The sequence below is a fragment of the Mandrillus leucophaeus genome, unplaced genomic scaffold (genome assembly GCF_000951045.1).
Source record: "Mandrillus leucophaeus isolate KB7577 unplaced genomic scaffold, Mleu.le_1.0 Scaffold128, whole genome shotgun sequence".
NCBI lineage: Eukaryota > Metazoa > Chordata > Mammalia > Primates > Cercopithecidae > Mandrillus > Mandrillus leucophaeus.
The window spans coordinates 3,304,580-3,322,889 of NW_012101209.1; the positions used below are offsets into that span (position 1 = coordinate 3,304,580).

An 18,310-nucleotide genomic window follows, 5' to 3' on the forward strand; every position below is an offset into this window, starting at 1 on the left:
AAGCATGCAGTTTATAGAGCATTTTCACTTAGCACCCTTCCCCTAACAACCTCCAGCTGGCAACCTTCATTGAACTCAAAGGGTCTTGATCCATAGGACCGGGCGGGGGCTCAGATATTCCTCATAGATGAGAAAGTAATCTCCAGGTTTGCCACTCCCAGTTCCTCGGAAGTCCAAATACACATTCAGGTGTGTTTGCCACACAGCATCATTCTCAGGGTATGCTTAAGTAATTGCTGTCAGGTGTCGCTGTCTACCATACATGGGACTCCTAGGAAAGTTTTCCTCTTAATGGGACGCACAAGAAGAGAAAGGCATTGACTTGGTGGTCTTTGTAGCCGCCTTATAACTATGTGAGCCAAAACCCAAGGGGAAATAACAATAAGCTTAGGATGGTAGAGTAGAGAGAAAGACAGCACCGACCTTGGAAATGGCCCTTATGGCTAGCACCTCCTACGTTCTCTGCCTGGAGACAAATATGTAGTACCCATTCCCCTTGGAGTCCAAAACCTTTAACATGATCAGTTTTCTCTCTCTAGCCGGACTAACTTTATTGTTTAATTCTTCCAGTGCGATAAGCCTTTTCCTCGCCTCCAAATATTCAGTGTCTGGCTCATTAATAAATGTTTGATAAATACTGGTTAAAAGTTAATGTTACATTTTTAAAATGAAAGACTGATTATACACGAGATTGATAAACTTAGGAATGTATAAGCTGAGTTGGGTTTTCATAGGAGCCAGGACAGCCCAGGCAATCCTTCATCTATATGGTATGTTTCTTTCTGATGCTTTCTTCACTGTCCTTCCCTTAACCTTCTCTCTTCCTCTCTCTTCCCTTCTAGGCTGTTATCCTTGACATCTGCAGCAGCCCCTCCGAGCTGTGGAGATCAGGTCATCGGGAATGCCCATTTATGGCAATGGAAGAAAGAAAAAGGGGTCTCCTCCCATCTTTACCACTGCATTCTCCCACCAACACTGCTCCTGTTCCACTTCCCACAACTTAATTGTTGACAATTTAACAGTGGGTTTCTGGAAACAGTGCTGCCTTCGTGATGGTCTAACTACCAGAGTTATTCCAATAGCAGGAATTTCAAGCCAGGTAAGGGGAGCCATGTCAGGCTGCCAGATGGTGGGGAAGACAGGTGTGGGTGAGCTGGCTTCAGACTAAAGGAAGAGGGGATCAAGTGTTGAAATCACATTTGAGAAAAGGAGTCAAGCGAACCTCATTACCCATTATGGAGCCCTGTTATATCCTTTAGTGCTATTTGGACTTGGATTGAACCTGTGACAAATCCTTTGCTTATGCTTCTTCCATCCCTGCTTCCATGTTATATCCTTTCCCCTTCTAAAATGGTAATAATGAGAAATAACTATTACTAATTACCCTAGAACATAAATTTCATTTAAGATGTCACAATCAGAATATCATCCTCAGTTTTTCAGAGCCGCAAATTACCCACGGTTATATGCAGGTAGTACTAAATGGACAGATCTGGGATCAAGCTCAGGGCTTTGTGACTTTAAAATTCTTGTTCTGCTACCCTCCAAGTGGCCTAGGGTGATTTGCCCTAAACGGTTCACCTCTGTATGACGATGCATCCATGCAGTGGGGCTTATAGAAAGTGAATGTGGAGCCTCAGAGCCTTAATCTTGAAGCAGGCTCTCTAGAAGGAAGCTTGCAGAAGGAGTGGGGACTCAATGGGATGCTGTTTTCTCATTGTGTTTCAGTGATGACTGAAAATCTGTTGCCAACAACTATCTGGAAACAATGTTTTGACGATCCACCACCCCACCCCTCCAAACCACCTTCTTGCACATACTCCAGAATAATAGACAGAAGAATTTAATACATGTGATGCTTTGCCTTCCATTTACACTATCATAAATTACAAAGTATTGTTCACTTCACAAAATAAAACCATTTCCAGATAATTTTTTGACAGTATCAAGAAGTACATAAACTACAACAGACAAAGCTGTACAGTTGGGAGGAGGGATAATAGCAGGGAAGAGGTCAAACCATTCTGACCTCTGTGTGCCAATGGAGTCCATCTGCATAGCCCTTGGGACTGTTCAGGTCAACAGTCACACGGTGATGCTCCACGTAACACAGTCATTCTCTTCTGCTCACTCCAAAGCAAGATTGGTGAGTTTACACAAATCATCTCAATCAAAGGAAAAGACATTGTGGTTGGATTTTTTAAAAATCTAGATTTACAGTTTTTGATGTTTTAAATATTTCACCTATGTTACAAAATATAGAAATCTTGGTGTGAAAGGCTCATGCTAAGATAAATATAACCAAGAGAATGGAACTATAGTAATAAAATCATATTGAATTATCCACACAGAGCTACTTTTGTCAAGGAGGAACAAATATTTGGTAAAAACCAACCTTATTCTCACTTTAAAAAATAGGTTTCTAGAACAAAAATGAAAAACATTGACAATTCTGCAGATTCGCTTTTCACCAATACAGAAATGTGGCAAAAATACAATTTGATATTAACAGATGAATTCAGAGGGCTTGGCCAGGAAGAAAAGAGGGAAAGTGCTAACTTTTTACACAGACCAGATACATCCAGTGTTCTCAAATAATTTCAGGTAAAATGACCGCATTCTGTATCTTCTGGGATACACATTCATGATACGAAAAGACTATGACCAATTCCAAAGCATACTTTGGGAATTCACAAAATTTGTATGAAAAGAAAATTGGTGGACATTTCAGAGCATCCTACAATTGCTATAAATATATACCATACAATAGAAGAATGCCAGTGCTTAAGAGCAAAAACTGTCAAAAGCAGGAACACAAAGGGCAGGTGAAATTTCATTGAAAAGCACTGAGGAGGACAGAGGTATGTCGAGATAATACTGCATTTGTGGTCAGCTTTTTCAGGGTGTCACAGCAAAATGAGGGACAAGGTACACAGGGTAATAACCAATGCACTGCATTGAGTTCTATTTGCTAAAAATAACATTCTTGTGGCTAAAATAAAAATATGTTTTATGATATAGGTTTCATTTAACATTGAACAGAATTGTCTTCTTTTTGTAAGTGGAAAATGTATAACTGTATCAAGTACCTTTATGAGTTAAGTTCCCTTTTATTACCAATAAGACTGAAATTTAAAGGTCTACATTGTTTTTAATAAATTAAAGATGTATTAATCACTCTTCCAGCAAACCAGACATACATAGGAGGCACAGCAAAAGACCCAAGGTGAGGGGGCTTCCGTCACCTTCACCCTTGTTCTCATGTGGAGGTGGCGCATGTCTATGAGACACAGTACCCCACTCAGCGATCCTCTGCAGTCCAGCAAATTCTAGCACTTGTTTGGAAAACAAATCAAGTGGTAAGAAAAGTTTTTATTCCTTTAGCTTTGTCAACTTGGATGGGGCTTAGGCCATTCAACTCATTTCCCTGATGGATTAGAATAAAACGTCTTCGTTTTCTATTAAAATCTGCACAATCAGCTTTTGGTACCGCATATCATGCAGGGTGGTAAGGGTGCTGTCCTCAGGGGGCCTCATCAGAGTGGGCCCAAACACGATCCCCAGATTTTCTGCATTCATGAAATTGTCTTTTTCATTCATAGTAACCCTGCAAAACAAACATACAGAACAGAGATGTTATGGAGACTTGAGGATTGATTTTCTGTATTGATTATGTATGTAAGTCCCAAGAACATCTCTGGTTCAGGAAATTGCAAGAAAAAATTGGGAATCAGAATGGCAGAAAGGTATTTTTGAAGGGTAATTGACCGATTTTTTGTTTTATATTGTTGACATTGCCTTTGCCAGTGGAAATGAATTACATATGTGAATCTGGCAGGAACACAATTTTTTAAATTAGAAAATTAGTCCTCCTTATTAAGTCAATATGGAACTATCATTTAAGGAATACTGGTTTGTAGGGGCAGCAGATTCTGAGGCTGGTCCATGGTCCTTTCACAGGCCTCATACGGAAGGCTTTTTTTCCTCTTGTGGCTTCCTGCTGGTCTGTATGCTGGAGAGTGGGAAGGGAAGGGCAGGATCCCTGTCTGCTGGGAGGACTGGTGCCAGAGGAGAAAGGTTATGTGTAGAATGGGCTGTCATGAATTTAGGAAGAACCAGGCCGTTATCATGGGGTGGGGGAATGGCTGGAATGTGGCCAAACTGGAAGGCAGTTGGACATTATTTCTAGTTCCCACAGGATGAGGTCTACAGCAGTTGAAATGAAGAATCATCATTTTGACATCCAGATAAGAACTGCAGAGCCTTTAAGAATAAAATTCAAACTGCAAAGTTGGTTTAATATCTTCCTCATGGAATAAAATTACAATCTCCCAGAGTTATGTTTTCACAAATTTAAGTTTCAGAATGTTCCTAATAGATGTAAAAGGGAGTGGGTTCTCCAAAAAAGAGCAAAATATAATTAAAATGTGTTTAGGTTGTGCATAGAAAGCCATCCCTTTCTATTTCCTTATAACTCATTAGGATTAGCCATTGAGTATTATTTTAAGGTCAACCCAGTTTGTGTCATGTCCATGCCACAAAGCTAAGAGCAAGGTTGGAAAGAGGACATTTCTCACCATCAAAGTGCTCACAGCTTCCTCTTAAGTCAGGCACTATGCCTGACCGAACAAGATGGCTAGCAAACCCACTATGAAAAAGATACAGTATTATTGGCATTTAAGGTTCAGCTGAAAGGTGTCAGCATTTTTTCTGGTAATGGTACTTTGCCTTCCAAATTGTAACTGGATATTGATCACAATAAATATTTTACAACTGACTGAAAGCCAGATGTGACACCATAATTATCTAAAAATTACTTGTACTCCTAAATTCAACAAATTAATCAAAATGGGAATATTCTGAGCTAAATGTTACCATCACCTGTCACCCTGAATCTGAGCAACAATATTGTATGTCTTAAAAGGTAGAAAAATAAAACCTCAATACCTACTGTTTATACAGTCCTCAGTTTGCCTCTTTTCACTTACTAAGTAGATCTGTGAACTGGTCAATGTAGACAATTTTTGGTTCATTTTGTCAAAGAATGGGCTGCTGCCAAATGTCTTTCAAAAACACAGAGGAACACAGATGTGCCCTGATCCTTCCAATGTTATAACACCAATTCATCAACCTCATTACACATGTGCAGTGAGAGAGAGAGAGACAAGGTTTAGGGAGAGTAGTGTCACCAGAGGTTCTAGTGTCCCATAAACATCCAGATGTCTCCATCTCTGTCTCCCACACACTCACACAGATAGTTCTGTGTGCCGCAGGTACTCTCTGAAATGGACCTCAGTGATATGCCTCCTGTAATTTACACCCTGCATCCCTTCCCCTAAAGTATGGGCTGGACTTGATTTGCTTCTAACAGATAAAACATGGCAAAAGCAATAGGATGTCACTTCTGAGATTAGGTTACAAAAAGACTGTCTTTCATATTGGGTGTTCTTGCTTTCTTGTTCTGAGAGAAGCCAGTTGGCTTCTAGTAGATTTGCTAGAAATATCACTCCCACGAGTTTTAATTTAAACTGCCTATGGAGAAATGCACATGGCAAGGAACTGAGGGTTGACTCCAGCAAACAGTTGGTGAGGGAGTGAAGCCTTCAGTCCAACAGCCTTTAAGGAACTGAATCCTGCCAACAACCATGTGAGTGGGCTTGGAGATGGATGCTACCACCATCAAGCCTTCAGGAGTGAATTTTTTTTTTCTTGAGACAGAGTCTCATTCTGTTGCCCAGGATGGAGTGCAGTGGTGCAATCTTTGCTCACTGTAGCCTTTGTCTCCTGGGTTCAAGCAATTCTCCTGTCTCAGCCTCCCAAGTAGCTGGGATTACAGGTGCATCAAGCCTTCAGATAAGACTGCAGCCTCATTACAGACCTTGAACTGGAGGCAGCCAGCTGATTCACACCTGGATTCCTGACCCTTGGAAACTATGAGATAATAAATGTTTACTGTTTTAAGCCACTAAGTTTTGGGAGAAGTTTGTTACTTAATGATATAGAACTCACACATCCAGAAAAATAAGAGATCAGGCTGGAAATGTGCTCTCCCAGGAGGCAGGCAGGCTCAGGAGCCTGGAAAGGGGCAAGCAACAGGGGGACGAACAGGACACAGAGTACAGGGCTTGTGTCAGATGAAGATGGCAGACACAGAGGCAGAGTAGGTAAAGGCTGTGCATCAGTCTGCCTGGGATCCTGGCTTCACCTCTTCAAATCAGCTATGTAACCTCCCCAAGTGTCAGCAATCTCACGAGTGACACGAGGCCCCTAATGGTGCCCCCCCCCAACTTTTTTTTTTTTTTTGACATGGAGTCTCGCTCTGTCACCCAGGCTGGAGTGCAGTGGCATGATCTCGGCTCACTGCCAGCTCTGCCTCCCGGGTTCATGCCATTCTCCTGCCTCAGCCTCCTAGGTAGCTGGGACTACAGGCGCCTGCCACCATGCCCGGCTAAGTTTTTGTATTTTTAGTAGAGACAGGGTTTCACCGTGTTAGCCAGGATGGTCTCGATCTCCTGACCTCATGATCTGCCTGCCTCGGCCTCCCAAAGTGCTGGGATTACAGGCGTGAGCCACCGCAATGGTGCCCCTTTCATAGGCATGATACACTGAAAGTGCCTGGCGTGGCTCCTGGCACGGTGAAGCTCCAGCAGTTATGGCTGGGGCTGGTGGCTCGGTCCCCTCAGGGGGCTGGGGAGGAATGCCGTCCACTTTTCCTTATGCATTAATTGCTCTAGGGGCAGAGCAGGCTTTGTGCATGAGGCATAAGCTTACTTTTTGAGGTGGATCATTAGGTACCGGAGGGTTTCATAGTGGGCAGGAGGCAGCAGCATCAGCACTTCATGGACGGCTTCCAGCCTCTCATCTGCATTGGAGATTTCTGTGAAGTTCATGCATGATGGGTATTAGTTCAGAGGGTGGCATTCAAGTTTTTAGAGAAGTAACAAGAAGTTTTTGTTTTAGCCAGAAATGGGGGAACGATTCTATTAAATTGATGCAATCCAAGCACTGTTTCACTTAATCAATTTGTTGGTGTCCTGTGTCATTCAGGAAAGAGTTTGAGGCTGAGCACCACATGCTTATTGAATGTCCTCTGGGTGGCCAGAGGCTGGACACTGTCCTTGCCCTCCATGAATCCGTAAGCCAGCAGAATGCATACAGTCACGGAGCATATGTGCAGACTGTGCTTTGCTTTCTTCTGAACAGTATATTTGCTAGAAATATCACTCCCACAAGTTTTAATTTAAACTGCACCATATACAGTACTATTCCCTTGAAGTTGTCTAATGAGTCTTTCTCTGGCAGACTTCTACAAACCTAATACATTTTACAAGGCAAGGACATTGGCAATGAGCCACCCAACTCAGCCTGCACTCATGGCACTTCTCACTATAGTGTTGGCATGCTTAACCCCAGTGCACAGCCCAGGTTAGGAAGTGGAGACTGGACACATTAACAATGGGAGGAAGAGTACATGCTTCTGGCTTTTGGGTCTCTGATAGGTACTGGCAGCTACTCAAAGAAAACCCTCCCGCTATTCCTCCTGGAGTAGAGGATGCTAGAACCTTCTTTGCCAGGACCACTAGGGCCCCGGAAGGAGGGAATAGTCTTACCGGGGTCAGGGCCTCAGCTCATCTGAAAAGTGCATCTCACACTGATCCCAGCCTGCCTTTGTGTCTCCCCATCAGGCATCTCATTACTATATTTAACAGCATACCTAAACTTTTCAACCTTTAAAGGTTTTTTTTTTTTTTTAAATAAAAACAACAACAATAAGCAAAAACTTCCTCAAAGTGAGCTTGACTTCTGTGTCATGTGTCTCAGCATCTGAAGCTCCCTTTGGTCCCTTTTGCCTCTTCCTGGGCAAAGTGTAGTCCCTTCCTCCAGACCTGCCCCCTTTTCACTCTCTTTTCTCTCCTACAGCAGTGGGCCCAAGTGCCAAACACTGAATGAGCAACCCTGGGCTGATGGAAGGCAAATCCTGATGTCCCATTCCTGGAAGCATGAGCTCAGCTCTCCAAGCCTTGCTTTTCTTCTCTGTAAAATGGGATTATAAGATTTGCCACATGGGGTAAATGAGGGAATTAAACTAGAAGGCACTGGTGAGACGTTCTAGTATACTGCTTGACACAGTATATTCTGGCCTTCTGTTCATTTTGAACAGCATCAGTAGACAAAACTTGGTTGTGACTTTAACTGATTAGGAATGAAATTCTGCCTAACAGATAAAAGTAGTTAATCTAGACCAAGCTTGTTCAGCCCGCAGCCTGTGGGCCGCACATGCCCAGGACAGCTTTGAATATGGCCCAGGACAAATTTGTAAACCTTAAAACATTATAAGATTTTAAAATAATTTATTTAAAAATTATTTAAAATTATCATTAAAGCTATCATTAATGTTAGTATATTTTATGTGTGGCCCAAGACAATTATTCTTCTTCCAATGTGGCCCAGGGAAGACAAAAGATTGGATCCCCATGATCTAGTCAGTCCTCACTGAAGATTTTTTTTTTTTTCTGCGACAGAAATATTCATGCTTTCAACACGGAATAGGCCTGACTGTGTTGGTTCCCAGCATACAAGGAATGATGCAGACAGAACTGCCTGACACATACGTCAGTCCACAGAGTTCTTAGAACTGGTTCAAGTCAGCTGTTGAACTATGCCTGGTCATCTATTTACCGTTGTGCCCTCACTTGACAAGACAGGTACAAATGCAATAATTTAAACAGTTCTGAGTTTTAATTTTCTGAAGGTCAAAAGCATTGTACTTAAAAATTTCTTAAAAATAAAAAGTTAATTTGAAGTACTTACTTGCTGCATCTATAAATTTGGAGTAGGTATCATATGTGATGACAGGGATGGGTAAGTCTCTGAAATACAGTTTAAGGGCTCCAGTGATGATGTTTATGTCTGGATAGACATTGGCAGATATATCGGCCTTTTCACCATCTGAAAAACAATCAGTGATTCAAGTCCTAATTAGGACCTTATTTCGCCAAGGCATGTACAGAAAGGAAAAAAAAAAAAATCCAATGGTGAATGCTCCCTGACAAGTCTCAGCTAACTCTTTTGGGTTCTAGTAACACTGAAGTGTAGGAGGCAACAGAAGGGTGTTTGGTGAGAGGGAGGTAGGCTCTGAGGGTTTGTGCAGGCAAATGGGTGATAAAACAAACTTCAAACAGTGCTTTGGGTCCCCACCCCTGGTAATTTGCTAAATAGAAATTTAGCACAATAATTTGTATTATAGACACAAAGGTTCATAATAAAATGACAATCTAATCTGAAACAAGAGAACATCAAGAAGCTCTAATACATTTCCACCAGTGTTTTTTAGACTTGGATTTGGAAGTCACATTCACAAAATGATTGTTGAATAGTTTCAGTTCTTATTGTTTCTTTCAGGTTCACTGAAGGGGTTTGTTTATTTGTTTTTTTTAACTTGATCCTTCCTCCCTGATCCCCTAGGAATTTAATCTGGGAAACTTTACCCTTTTCTCATGGATGTGTGATGTTATATTTCTTATCATTTTTTTTTTTTTTTTTTGGTGAGACAGAGTCTCACTCTGTAGCCCAGGCTGGAGTGCAGTGGTGCAATCTTGGTTCACTGCAACCTCCGCCTCCCGGGTTCAAGCAATTCTCATGCCTCAGCCTCCTGAGTAGCTGGGATTACAGGCACGTGCCACCACGCCTGGCTAATTTTTGTATTTTTAGTAGAGGGGGGAGTTTTGCTATGTTGGCCAGGCTGGTCTCGAACTCCTACCTCAAGTGATCCACCCATCTCAGCCTCTCAAAGTGCTGGGATTACAGGTGTGAGCCACTGTGCCCGGCCTATTTTGACAGTTATTTCACTTCAGCACTTTAAATATATTATACTAATGTATCTGGTATTTATTGTTGGTCCAGAATTATTTCTTTGTAGGCAGTACAAAGGATCAGCACAGAAGTTCTGACCTGCTCCGTTTCCACCTCCCAAAGTGCTGGGATTCTAGGTATCCGCCACCGTGCCTGGCCTATATTTCTTACCATTTCTAACAATAATTCTCAAGACATTTTTTGACTTTTAGTTTTACCATTAGGAAACACCAGTCCAATTTGTCATAGCCTATGACATTTTTTGGATAAAAATGTTTTAATCATATAGGAATTCTTAATATCTTTTACATAAAGAATTAAAAGAATAAATGCCTCAGCAAATTTGGTTCTGAAGATAAAAAAAGCTGCTGATGTATAGAAAACAGTAAAAACATAGAAGATATGCCATGTTTATTTCATTATTTACATATTTAGCAAGCAGTTATTGAGAAGCTGTCATGTGCCAAGCACCATTAAGCCCTGATGAACCAAAGAAAAGAGATACTCTCTGCCAACCAACAGTTCCAGTTAGATTGACATGTCAGACATGCAACTCAACAATGACAAGGAAATGGGAAGATTGCTATGCTGAAGAAGTGTGGGGAATGTGGGGGGTGGGGTGTGGGAAAAGGAAGTTGAGCTCTGAGGTTAGCTTGGGGCCGTCAGCGAGGCTTCCTCAAGGAGGAAAGGCTTGAGCTGACCCCTGATTATAGGTGTTTGCTAGGCAGAGAGGTGAATACATTTCAGATAGACAGGACAATGTGAGCCGAGGCACTTCTTCATGGCAGCAAATAGGGTGTATTTCAGGATTGCTGGAGTGTACAGTAGAGTAGGGAGGAGGAACTGGAGAGAAGTCTAAAGAGAGAGGGAGGGCAACCTCACTGATTTCATATACCACACTACAAAGTAGAGGCTCTATCCAGTAGGCTCTATCCAGTAGGGGTTCCATGTCTTCACTGGCTGTGCCAGAATTCTTGGATTGCTTATTAGAAATACAGATTCTTGGGCTTATCCAGCTTTCTGAATGAGTCTTCAAGTTGGGTCTCAGTGACCCGTATTTTTAACAGGATCCCCAGGATGGCCATGATATCTGACTTAAGAGATAGTATGTTCTAGAGAATATACACCACAGTTATAAAGAACAAAAGCAGTTCCCTCCTACACGTCCACTGCCTTCCCCTACATTAGTGCTGGGGGTGCCCTCCCATCCTTATGATCCCTTCTTTGGAGCTTTGAGAGAAGGAGAAGAATGGGATCCTGAGACAGGGGATGCAGACGGGTACTCCAATGCCATATGGATTGTCTGCTCGTTGACAGTGATCACTTGTCAATGGCTGCGAAGGAAACACTTTGCCCAGTGAGGCAGAAACATGAGATTTGTAAGCCATTATTCCTCCGTTTCTTGAAGAACAACTCTTAGTAGTTCTGAAACCCCATTTCTGCTATGATTAAAATCTAGTTCCAAACGAGAAGGGTGTTAGGATGTCAGATGGCATTCAAGAAAGTACAAGCTTACCTCTGTCAAATGCCATTTTGACGTCTTCAATGTGTTCAGTGAACCCAGAGACTCTGTAAAGGCCTTCCGATTTTAATCCTGAGAGAGAGAGAGAGAGAGAGACTAACTTTAGCTTCTTGAAACATCTGAAAAAAAAAAAAAGACTCTAATTTCACATCTACACTACATGCTATCAGGAAATGAGCAAACATAGACAGCGATCTTATTTATCACACACAGTTGCATCGGAACTTGGACTTGTCTGTCTCAATTTCCAGGCAAGTCTGTTCTCATTTGCCCATGTAGCAGTGGAGATCTCAGTGTAAATCCGGTCTTCATCCTTCTCCGCTTTGCAAAGAGAACTGATATTTAAGATTCTCATGGACCGTTCCCTTACTTCCTTTCCTTTGTTCATGAGCTTGCTGGACACGAATTTCATCATTGTAGGAAGCAAGCCTTCTTCCTAGCATCATCTTTCTTTTATTAAGTTCTGTGGGTACGTAGTAGGTGTATGTATTTATGGGGTATATGAGGTATCTTGATACAGGCATAAAATGTGTAATAATCACAGCAGGGTAAGTGGGGTACCTAGCATCATCTTAATCCATGTGCTATATTGTATGTAGCACTGTACTAGATACACATGTGTATGTATGTGGATATCTAATATGTATTACTCTGATTTTATTGGAAAAAATTAGACTATTACAGCCTTTCATGTTTACTTGTAAATAAGACTATGTTAACTGTTTAATTAAAAATGATTACTTGTTATACTTTTAGACAACTGATTATACAAACAGATGCAGGAAAATAAAGTTTTAGTTATTGCTTCTGGAAATTGGATCACTGCAAATTTAGGCTAAGAAAAAAAGACTTGGTTTCTGTTCCTGGAGTTTATTGATTTGTTAAGATATGTCCTAAAAACAAGTCAGTTCCCAAAAGTATGAGCAGAGATAAAGGACCGGATTTCAGACTTTGTATGGCACAAACTAGCTGCTATCAAAACTATAGCTACCGTAAAGATAAGCAAACAAATAGCTTCTGCTGCTGCTGCCATATATTCTGCCAAACCCTTGATAACTCACATATGCTCTTGTTTTTTTATTTGGAAAACATTTATGGAGTATGTATTATCTGCCGTATATAAGGGTCTTCATTAGGTATGCATCAAAGACAACAAATACATGACGTAAATCACGAATACTTCCCCTCATCCCTCCTGTGACCATGACAGATGCTCTTAGTTGATCTCAGCCTTTTTTCCCACTGAGCCCTATTTAGCCTCAGAATTCATCTCAGTTCCAATTGCTCAGGTGACCACTACTGATCAACTGTAGTTGTCACACAAGACGAAACTTGTGGGTCATCCTGTTCTACGATGTTGGTGCATATGAGCACATCTCATTCCAGTTGGAACATGCACTGCCACAGAGGCACAGAGGCACAGACCCAGTGGATTATGGGAGCCCCTAGCAGTGAACATTGAACCCTGCCTGTTGATGGATGAATCAAAGTTCTGGCCTCTGGTGAGGCTCTCTTTCTGGCTCATAGATGGCCACCTTCTCTCACACGTCCTTTCCTTGGTATATGTGCATGGAGAGTGAGAGAGAGAGCTTGCTCTTTGGTGTCTCTTCTCATAAGGACATTAGTCATACTGTTTAGGGTCCCTCCCTTAGGACCTTATTTAGCCTTAATTACTTCTTTGGAGACCTCCATCTCCAAAGACAATCACACTGGTGATTAGGGCTTCAACATGTAAATGTGGTGGGGTAGGAGAAACAAACATTCAGTCATAAGATTTACTGAGTCACTTTCAAAGAAATCCAGGTTTTCAAGGAACATAGAAAAACCCATGCTTTTGTTCTCACTCATAAGTGGGAGTTGAACAGTGAGAACTCGTGGACACAGGGAGGGGAACATCACACACTGGGGCCTGCTGGAGGGTGGGGGTCAAGGGGAAGGAGAGCATTAGGACAAATACCTAATGCATACAGAACCTAACACTTAGATGATGGGTTGATAGGTGCAGCAAATCACCATGGCACATGTATACCTATGTAACAAACCTGCACATTCTGCACATGTATCCCATAACTTAAAAAAAAAAAAAACTATGCTTTAAACAATACACCAAGTTGTATGGTTTAGAGTATAATTAAATGGGGGTAATTTTCCTGATTTTAGCCCATGCTTCACTGAGCAAAGCATCACCCTGTATTACATCGAGATGCTTTTTAAAGAAGCTAATCTTTGAAGGAAATGATAAAGGATGGTTAGAGTTTGCCAGAGTAGCAGAAGCTGCCAGCTATCCTTCCAATATTTGTTCTCCCATTCTTCTGTTGTAACGGCCCCTTTGATTTTTAGAACAATATCCATTGCAGTGGCCAGTAAACTCTGGCCCATGTGGGAGCAGAGGTGACATTTATGGCTTCTGTGGCCTTAAAGGAACTGAGGATGCTCTTTTCCGCTTCCTGTTGAGTGAAATGCAGATGAGATGGTGGTGGCCAGCTGCGATTGTGCACGCAGGATAGTACTCAAGCAGGACAGAGCAACAAGCTGCAGTGCCTGGGTTCCTGCCATGGGGGAACAAACTATTCCTGGACTGCTCCTGGGTACCTGGACTATTACTGGGGAGAGAAATAGATTTCTATCTTGTCAAAGGCACTGTTATTTAGGGTCTCTGTGACAGCATTGAGATGTACAGGCTACGTAATATAGTTAGACAGATTTGGAGGTGGAGGTATGGGTGTGGGTCATTCCAAGAAAACATAAAATTAACACAGATTGAGTTCGGTAGACTGAACGCTGTACTAGGTCCATTTATGTATCAAGTCACTTTAATCCTCGCCAACCACCTTATGAGGTACAGTTGATTCCATTCATATTATAGATGAAGAAACAGATATGCAAATACAGTAAGTAACTTGCCCAAGGTCGTGCTACAGCCAGTAAGAGACAGGGCTGAGAATTTAACTTCAAGTCCTTGATCTTTTCACTCTACCACATCATGGAGAGACAAATGAACATAAAAGAACATTTGGAGAACAATAAGGAATTTTTTACGAATGGAAGACAGAGAAAAATGTTGGCGGTGGTGGCTCCACAGCTGGGTATGTGAGTGTCACACAAATTTCTCTCAGCCCATTCTCTGGTTCTGCTTGCATGCTTAGGCCCCTAATACCTGGGGCTCTAATCCCTGTGCTGTTGATGCCCACTCTTTGGGCATCAATTCCTAATTTGTGCTACTCTATCTCACTCTTGTACTAGGCAAAATCAGTGCAGTGCCCCCTATTCTTAAATGTTAGACATGTCAGTAATGTTGCCTGAATTATCAGTTGTCTCTGCTAAGGATCACAATGGGAGGACCCCAGCTTCTTCAGAAAAGCCCTGATTGCAGGCTCTGGAGAGGCTGATAATCTGACCTCAAACTGCAGGGCCCAGGGCCACTTGTCCCAACCACTCATCCGGAGGCAGAGAATCCCTCCTTTCCTCTTACCCAGTTTAGCCACTGGATTAATATGTTCACCAGATCCCAAAGCACTCATTAAGCTCTGTCAGCCACAGTGGTGAAAAGATAGAAGGCATTTCTACACTCTGGGATTAAATTAGCAAGTTCTCAAGGAACAGGATAGCTACGGTTTTCCCCCTCCACAGAAAAGGGAATAGTTTCCTCTCTCTAAAAGGGTTGGGATAATAAGTTATGACATCCTCTTTAGTTGTGCTTTGGAAAAAATGGGGTAGTTCACCAATGAATATATATGTATAAAATATATTAAGCCAGTTAGGACACAATAATGGATACCAAGTATAACAGAATATGATACATGGCAAAAGTGGTTTAAACCTTACAAAAAGGCTCTATACATGGCCAAATCACCCAAGTTACATCCAGCAACATCAGTGAACATTCTGATACTGAACAGTGGCCAAAGAAAGCACAAATAAAGGAAAAGTGACTCATGTACAACATAAAGAACATTTTTTGTGCACAACGTGCAGGTTTGTTACATATGTACCCTAGAACTTAAAGTATAATAAAAAAAAAATAAATAAATAAATAAATAAATAAATAAATAAAAAGAACAGTTTTTTGAAATGTTTCTTTCTTCCCTGTTTATTTTTCATTGAACAGATCTTTTAAATCTTTGAACTCTCCTCTTTGAAATAAACAATGAATATTAGGAGCACATTTTTATATGGTAGGAGATGCATGTGTTGCTCAACAATTTCTTAATAGAAGCACCTTTTTTTCAAAGATCCAATTCAAGCCTCACCTCTGCCATAACCTTTTCCCATTGTCCTTAAATAGGATTAAAACATTTTCCTTTGTGACTCTGTGGTACCTTGAACACAGCCATCCACAATATTTGTTTATTTGCTCCTGATTGCCCACTCTAAAGTATGAATTTCTTCCATGCCTTAGCCTCCCGAGTAGCTGGAACTACAGGTGTGTACCACCACATCGGGCTAATTAAAAAAAAAAAAAACTTGTAGAGATGGGGTCTCACTATGTTGCCCATGCTGGTCTTGAACTCCTGGGCTCAAGTGATTGTCTGGCCTCAGCGTCTGCTGGGATTACAGGCGTGAGCCACTGCACACAGCTGAAGTATGAATTTCTTGATGGTGAGAATGGTGACCTTTATTACCTCAATGCCCAGCATGTAATAAATGTTCAGTAAACATTTTTTGAATGCATATATGCATGGCTTATATATAGAATGGAAATTGATAGAGCTGGTTGGATTGAGTCTATCTGTGAGACAGAATGAGTGTGGGTGCGCGCACACATGCCTAGGTCATTTTCCCAAGAGTAGTAGAGCAATTCTGTTTCCTTGACAACAGTAAAAACAAACAATAAAAATAAAATCACTATGCTACTATAATAGGAAGTATTTTCCAAACCTCTTGCTTCAATTTCCCGAATGCAAATGTCCACCACCATGGGTCTCTGAGTGTTGTGAGCCTTCACAAGTGTTGTGAGGTCACAACAGTATACTTTCTTGATCCTCTTGAGATCAGGTTGGCAGTCATTGGGAACGTGCTTGGAACACTGTTTGTGTACGTTCAATCCACAGTCTGTAAACAAAGAAGCCACATTAGCTTAGCCCAGCCCTTTTGTCAAAGCACAACCCAAATTATATGTTGCCAAAAATAAAAATATCACCACCCAAGGGTTTGACATATTTCTCTGGAACATCTATCCCATTTCTAGGTGATACTGTCTACAGGATAAATATGAGTATCATCTCTAATCACTAAACCCGTATATGATTCCATTTTTCTCATTAAGCCTTCTCTGTCGTTGGACCTTGAGAACAGAACATATGAGACAGCTTAGGTAATTGATCAGGTTTTTTTGTATATATTTTCCTGTTTCAGGCTGGAACCCTTTGGGTCCACAAGTAGGATTTTGGGTTTGGATTCCCAGACAGTCCTGGCTTATAAAGGGCACCTAGGGTTTGTTCCAGGCTGTTTCCTTTAAGCTCTCGATGCTGCTTGTGTGGGAGGCAGAGTTACTCTTTCCGCAGGACCCTCTAATCTTTGCTTTGAGGAGTCCATGACCACTGGTATCCTTCTCCCCTTTCCTGGAAGGTTGCCCCATCGTTTCCAATCCCTTTCTCCTTGGGCAGTTTGGGTAGGCCGCTTTCCTTTCTAGGTGCCTTATTTTGACACCTGTGAGTGGAAATAATGCCTAACTATATACACCAGTAGGAGTACTTGAGAGTTTATACCAATGCCGTGTAATGTAATGTGATGATTATTTATAAAGTTCATATGAAACCCCAAAGCTGAAAAAGGTGCTTTTAAAGTTCAATGAACACATGAAAAGCCTGTTAGCAGTTGATATCCACTGATGGAATTTCTCTGACGATAAAAAGGCACAGTTGGCCAGGCACGGTGGCTCATGCCTGTAATCCCAGCACTTTGGGAGGCCGAGGCAGGTGGGCAGATTGCCTGAGGCAAGGAGTTTGAGACCAGCCAACATGGTGAAACCCTGTCTCTACTAAAAATACAAAAATTAACTGGGCATGGTGGTGGACCCCTGTAATCCCAGCTACTCAGGAGGCTGAGGCAGGAGAATCACTTGAACCCAGGAGGCAGAGGTTGCAGTAAGCTGAGATTGCGCCACTGCACTCCAGCCTGGTGACAGAGAGAGACTCCGTCTCCAAAAATAAAAAATAAAAAAGCACAGTCTACATTCAATGCTGAAGTTGTTCAAAGTTGATGTGCTGTCTACTCAAACCGTCTTTTAATACTGTTTTCCTAGGCACAAAGAATAACACATGTGCACACACGATAAGGAATATTGTAGTCATCTGCTTTATAAAATAGCACTTAAGCACACTAAGAACTTGAGAGGATCTAAACTTTTGTAAAATCAGTGGTAATTTCTAACTGATTTTCATGTAATTTTTATTGGCTTGAGTTCTCTATCTACCCTCCTTCCAAAGTAAGAAAAAAAAAAAAAGTTCGAATTCATCTTTATCAACATGAGAAATTCAACAAAGCTCAAGTGACTTCAATAATATTTTGATACCTCTATCTAGTGAATGTAAATTTTGGCTAACTGCGCTAAATAGAGTTGGCTGGGTTTCTTGTTGAATCTTCTTTTATAGAAGATCATAATAGCACCTACCCCCTGGCATTAGCCATGAGGCTCAAATAAAAGTTAATAAAGTGTTTAGCATAGTGTCTGAAATATAGTTAAGTACTATATGTGTTAGGTCAAATAAAATCAATAGCAAATATGGTGATAAAAAATGTAAGTATATCTGCCCAGCTATTCTTCAGTGATTTCATTAGGAATTTAGTATGTCTTACAAACTTAATTTTTTAAAAAAATTCGGATAAATTTATCATTTTAACCATTTTTAAGTGTATGATTTGGTGGCATTAAGTACATTCATGCTGTTATGCAAGCACTACCAATGGCCATCTCCAGAAATTTTTTCTTTTTTT

General features: G+C 41.3%; 1 protein-coding gene across 9 annotated transcripts in view; it reads right to left on the minus strand.

The window, feature by feature from the left end:
* Positions 1–1,820: 1,820 nt before the first annotated feature.
* Positions 1,821–18,310, minus strand: part of CHN2 (chimerin 2) — a 392,195-nt gene continuing 375,705 nt past the window's right edge. For 3 of the 9 annotated variants that reach the window (XM_011972229.1, XM_011972230.1, XM_011972233.1), the window contains 5 exons: positions 16,253–16,426; positions 11,369–11,446; positions 8,812–8,949; positions 6,772–6,877; positions 1,821–3,607 (listed from right to left, as the gene is read on the minus strand). In XM_011972229.1, coding sequence (XP_011827619.1) covers positions 3,436–3,607; positions 6,772–6,877; positions 8,812–8,949; positions 11,369–11,446; positions 16,253–16,426 — 668 coding nt within the window. In that variant the 3' untranslated portion in view covers positions 1,821–3,435. The remainder of the gene's footprint in view (positions 3,608–6,771; positions 6,878–8,811; positions 8,950–11,368; positions 11,447–16,252; positions 16,427–18,310) is intronic. The other 6 variants (XM_011972236.1, XM_011972231.1, XM_011972232.1 and 3 more) reach the window with 5 other exon arrangements.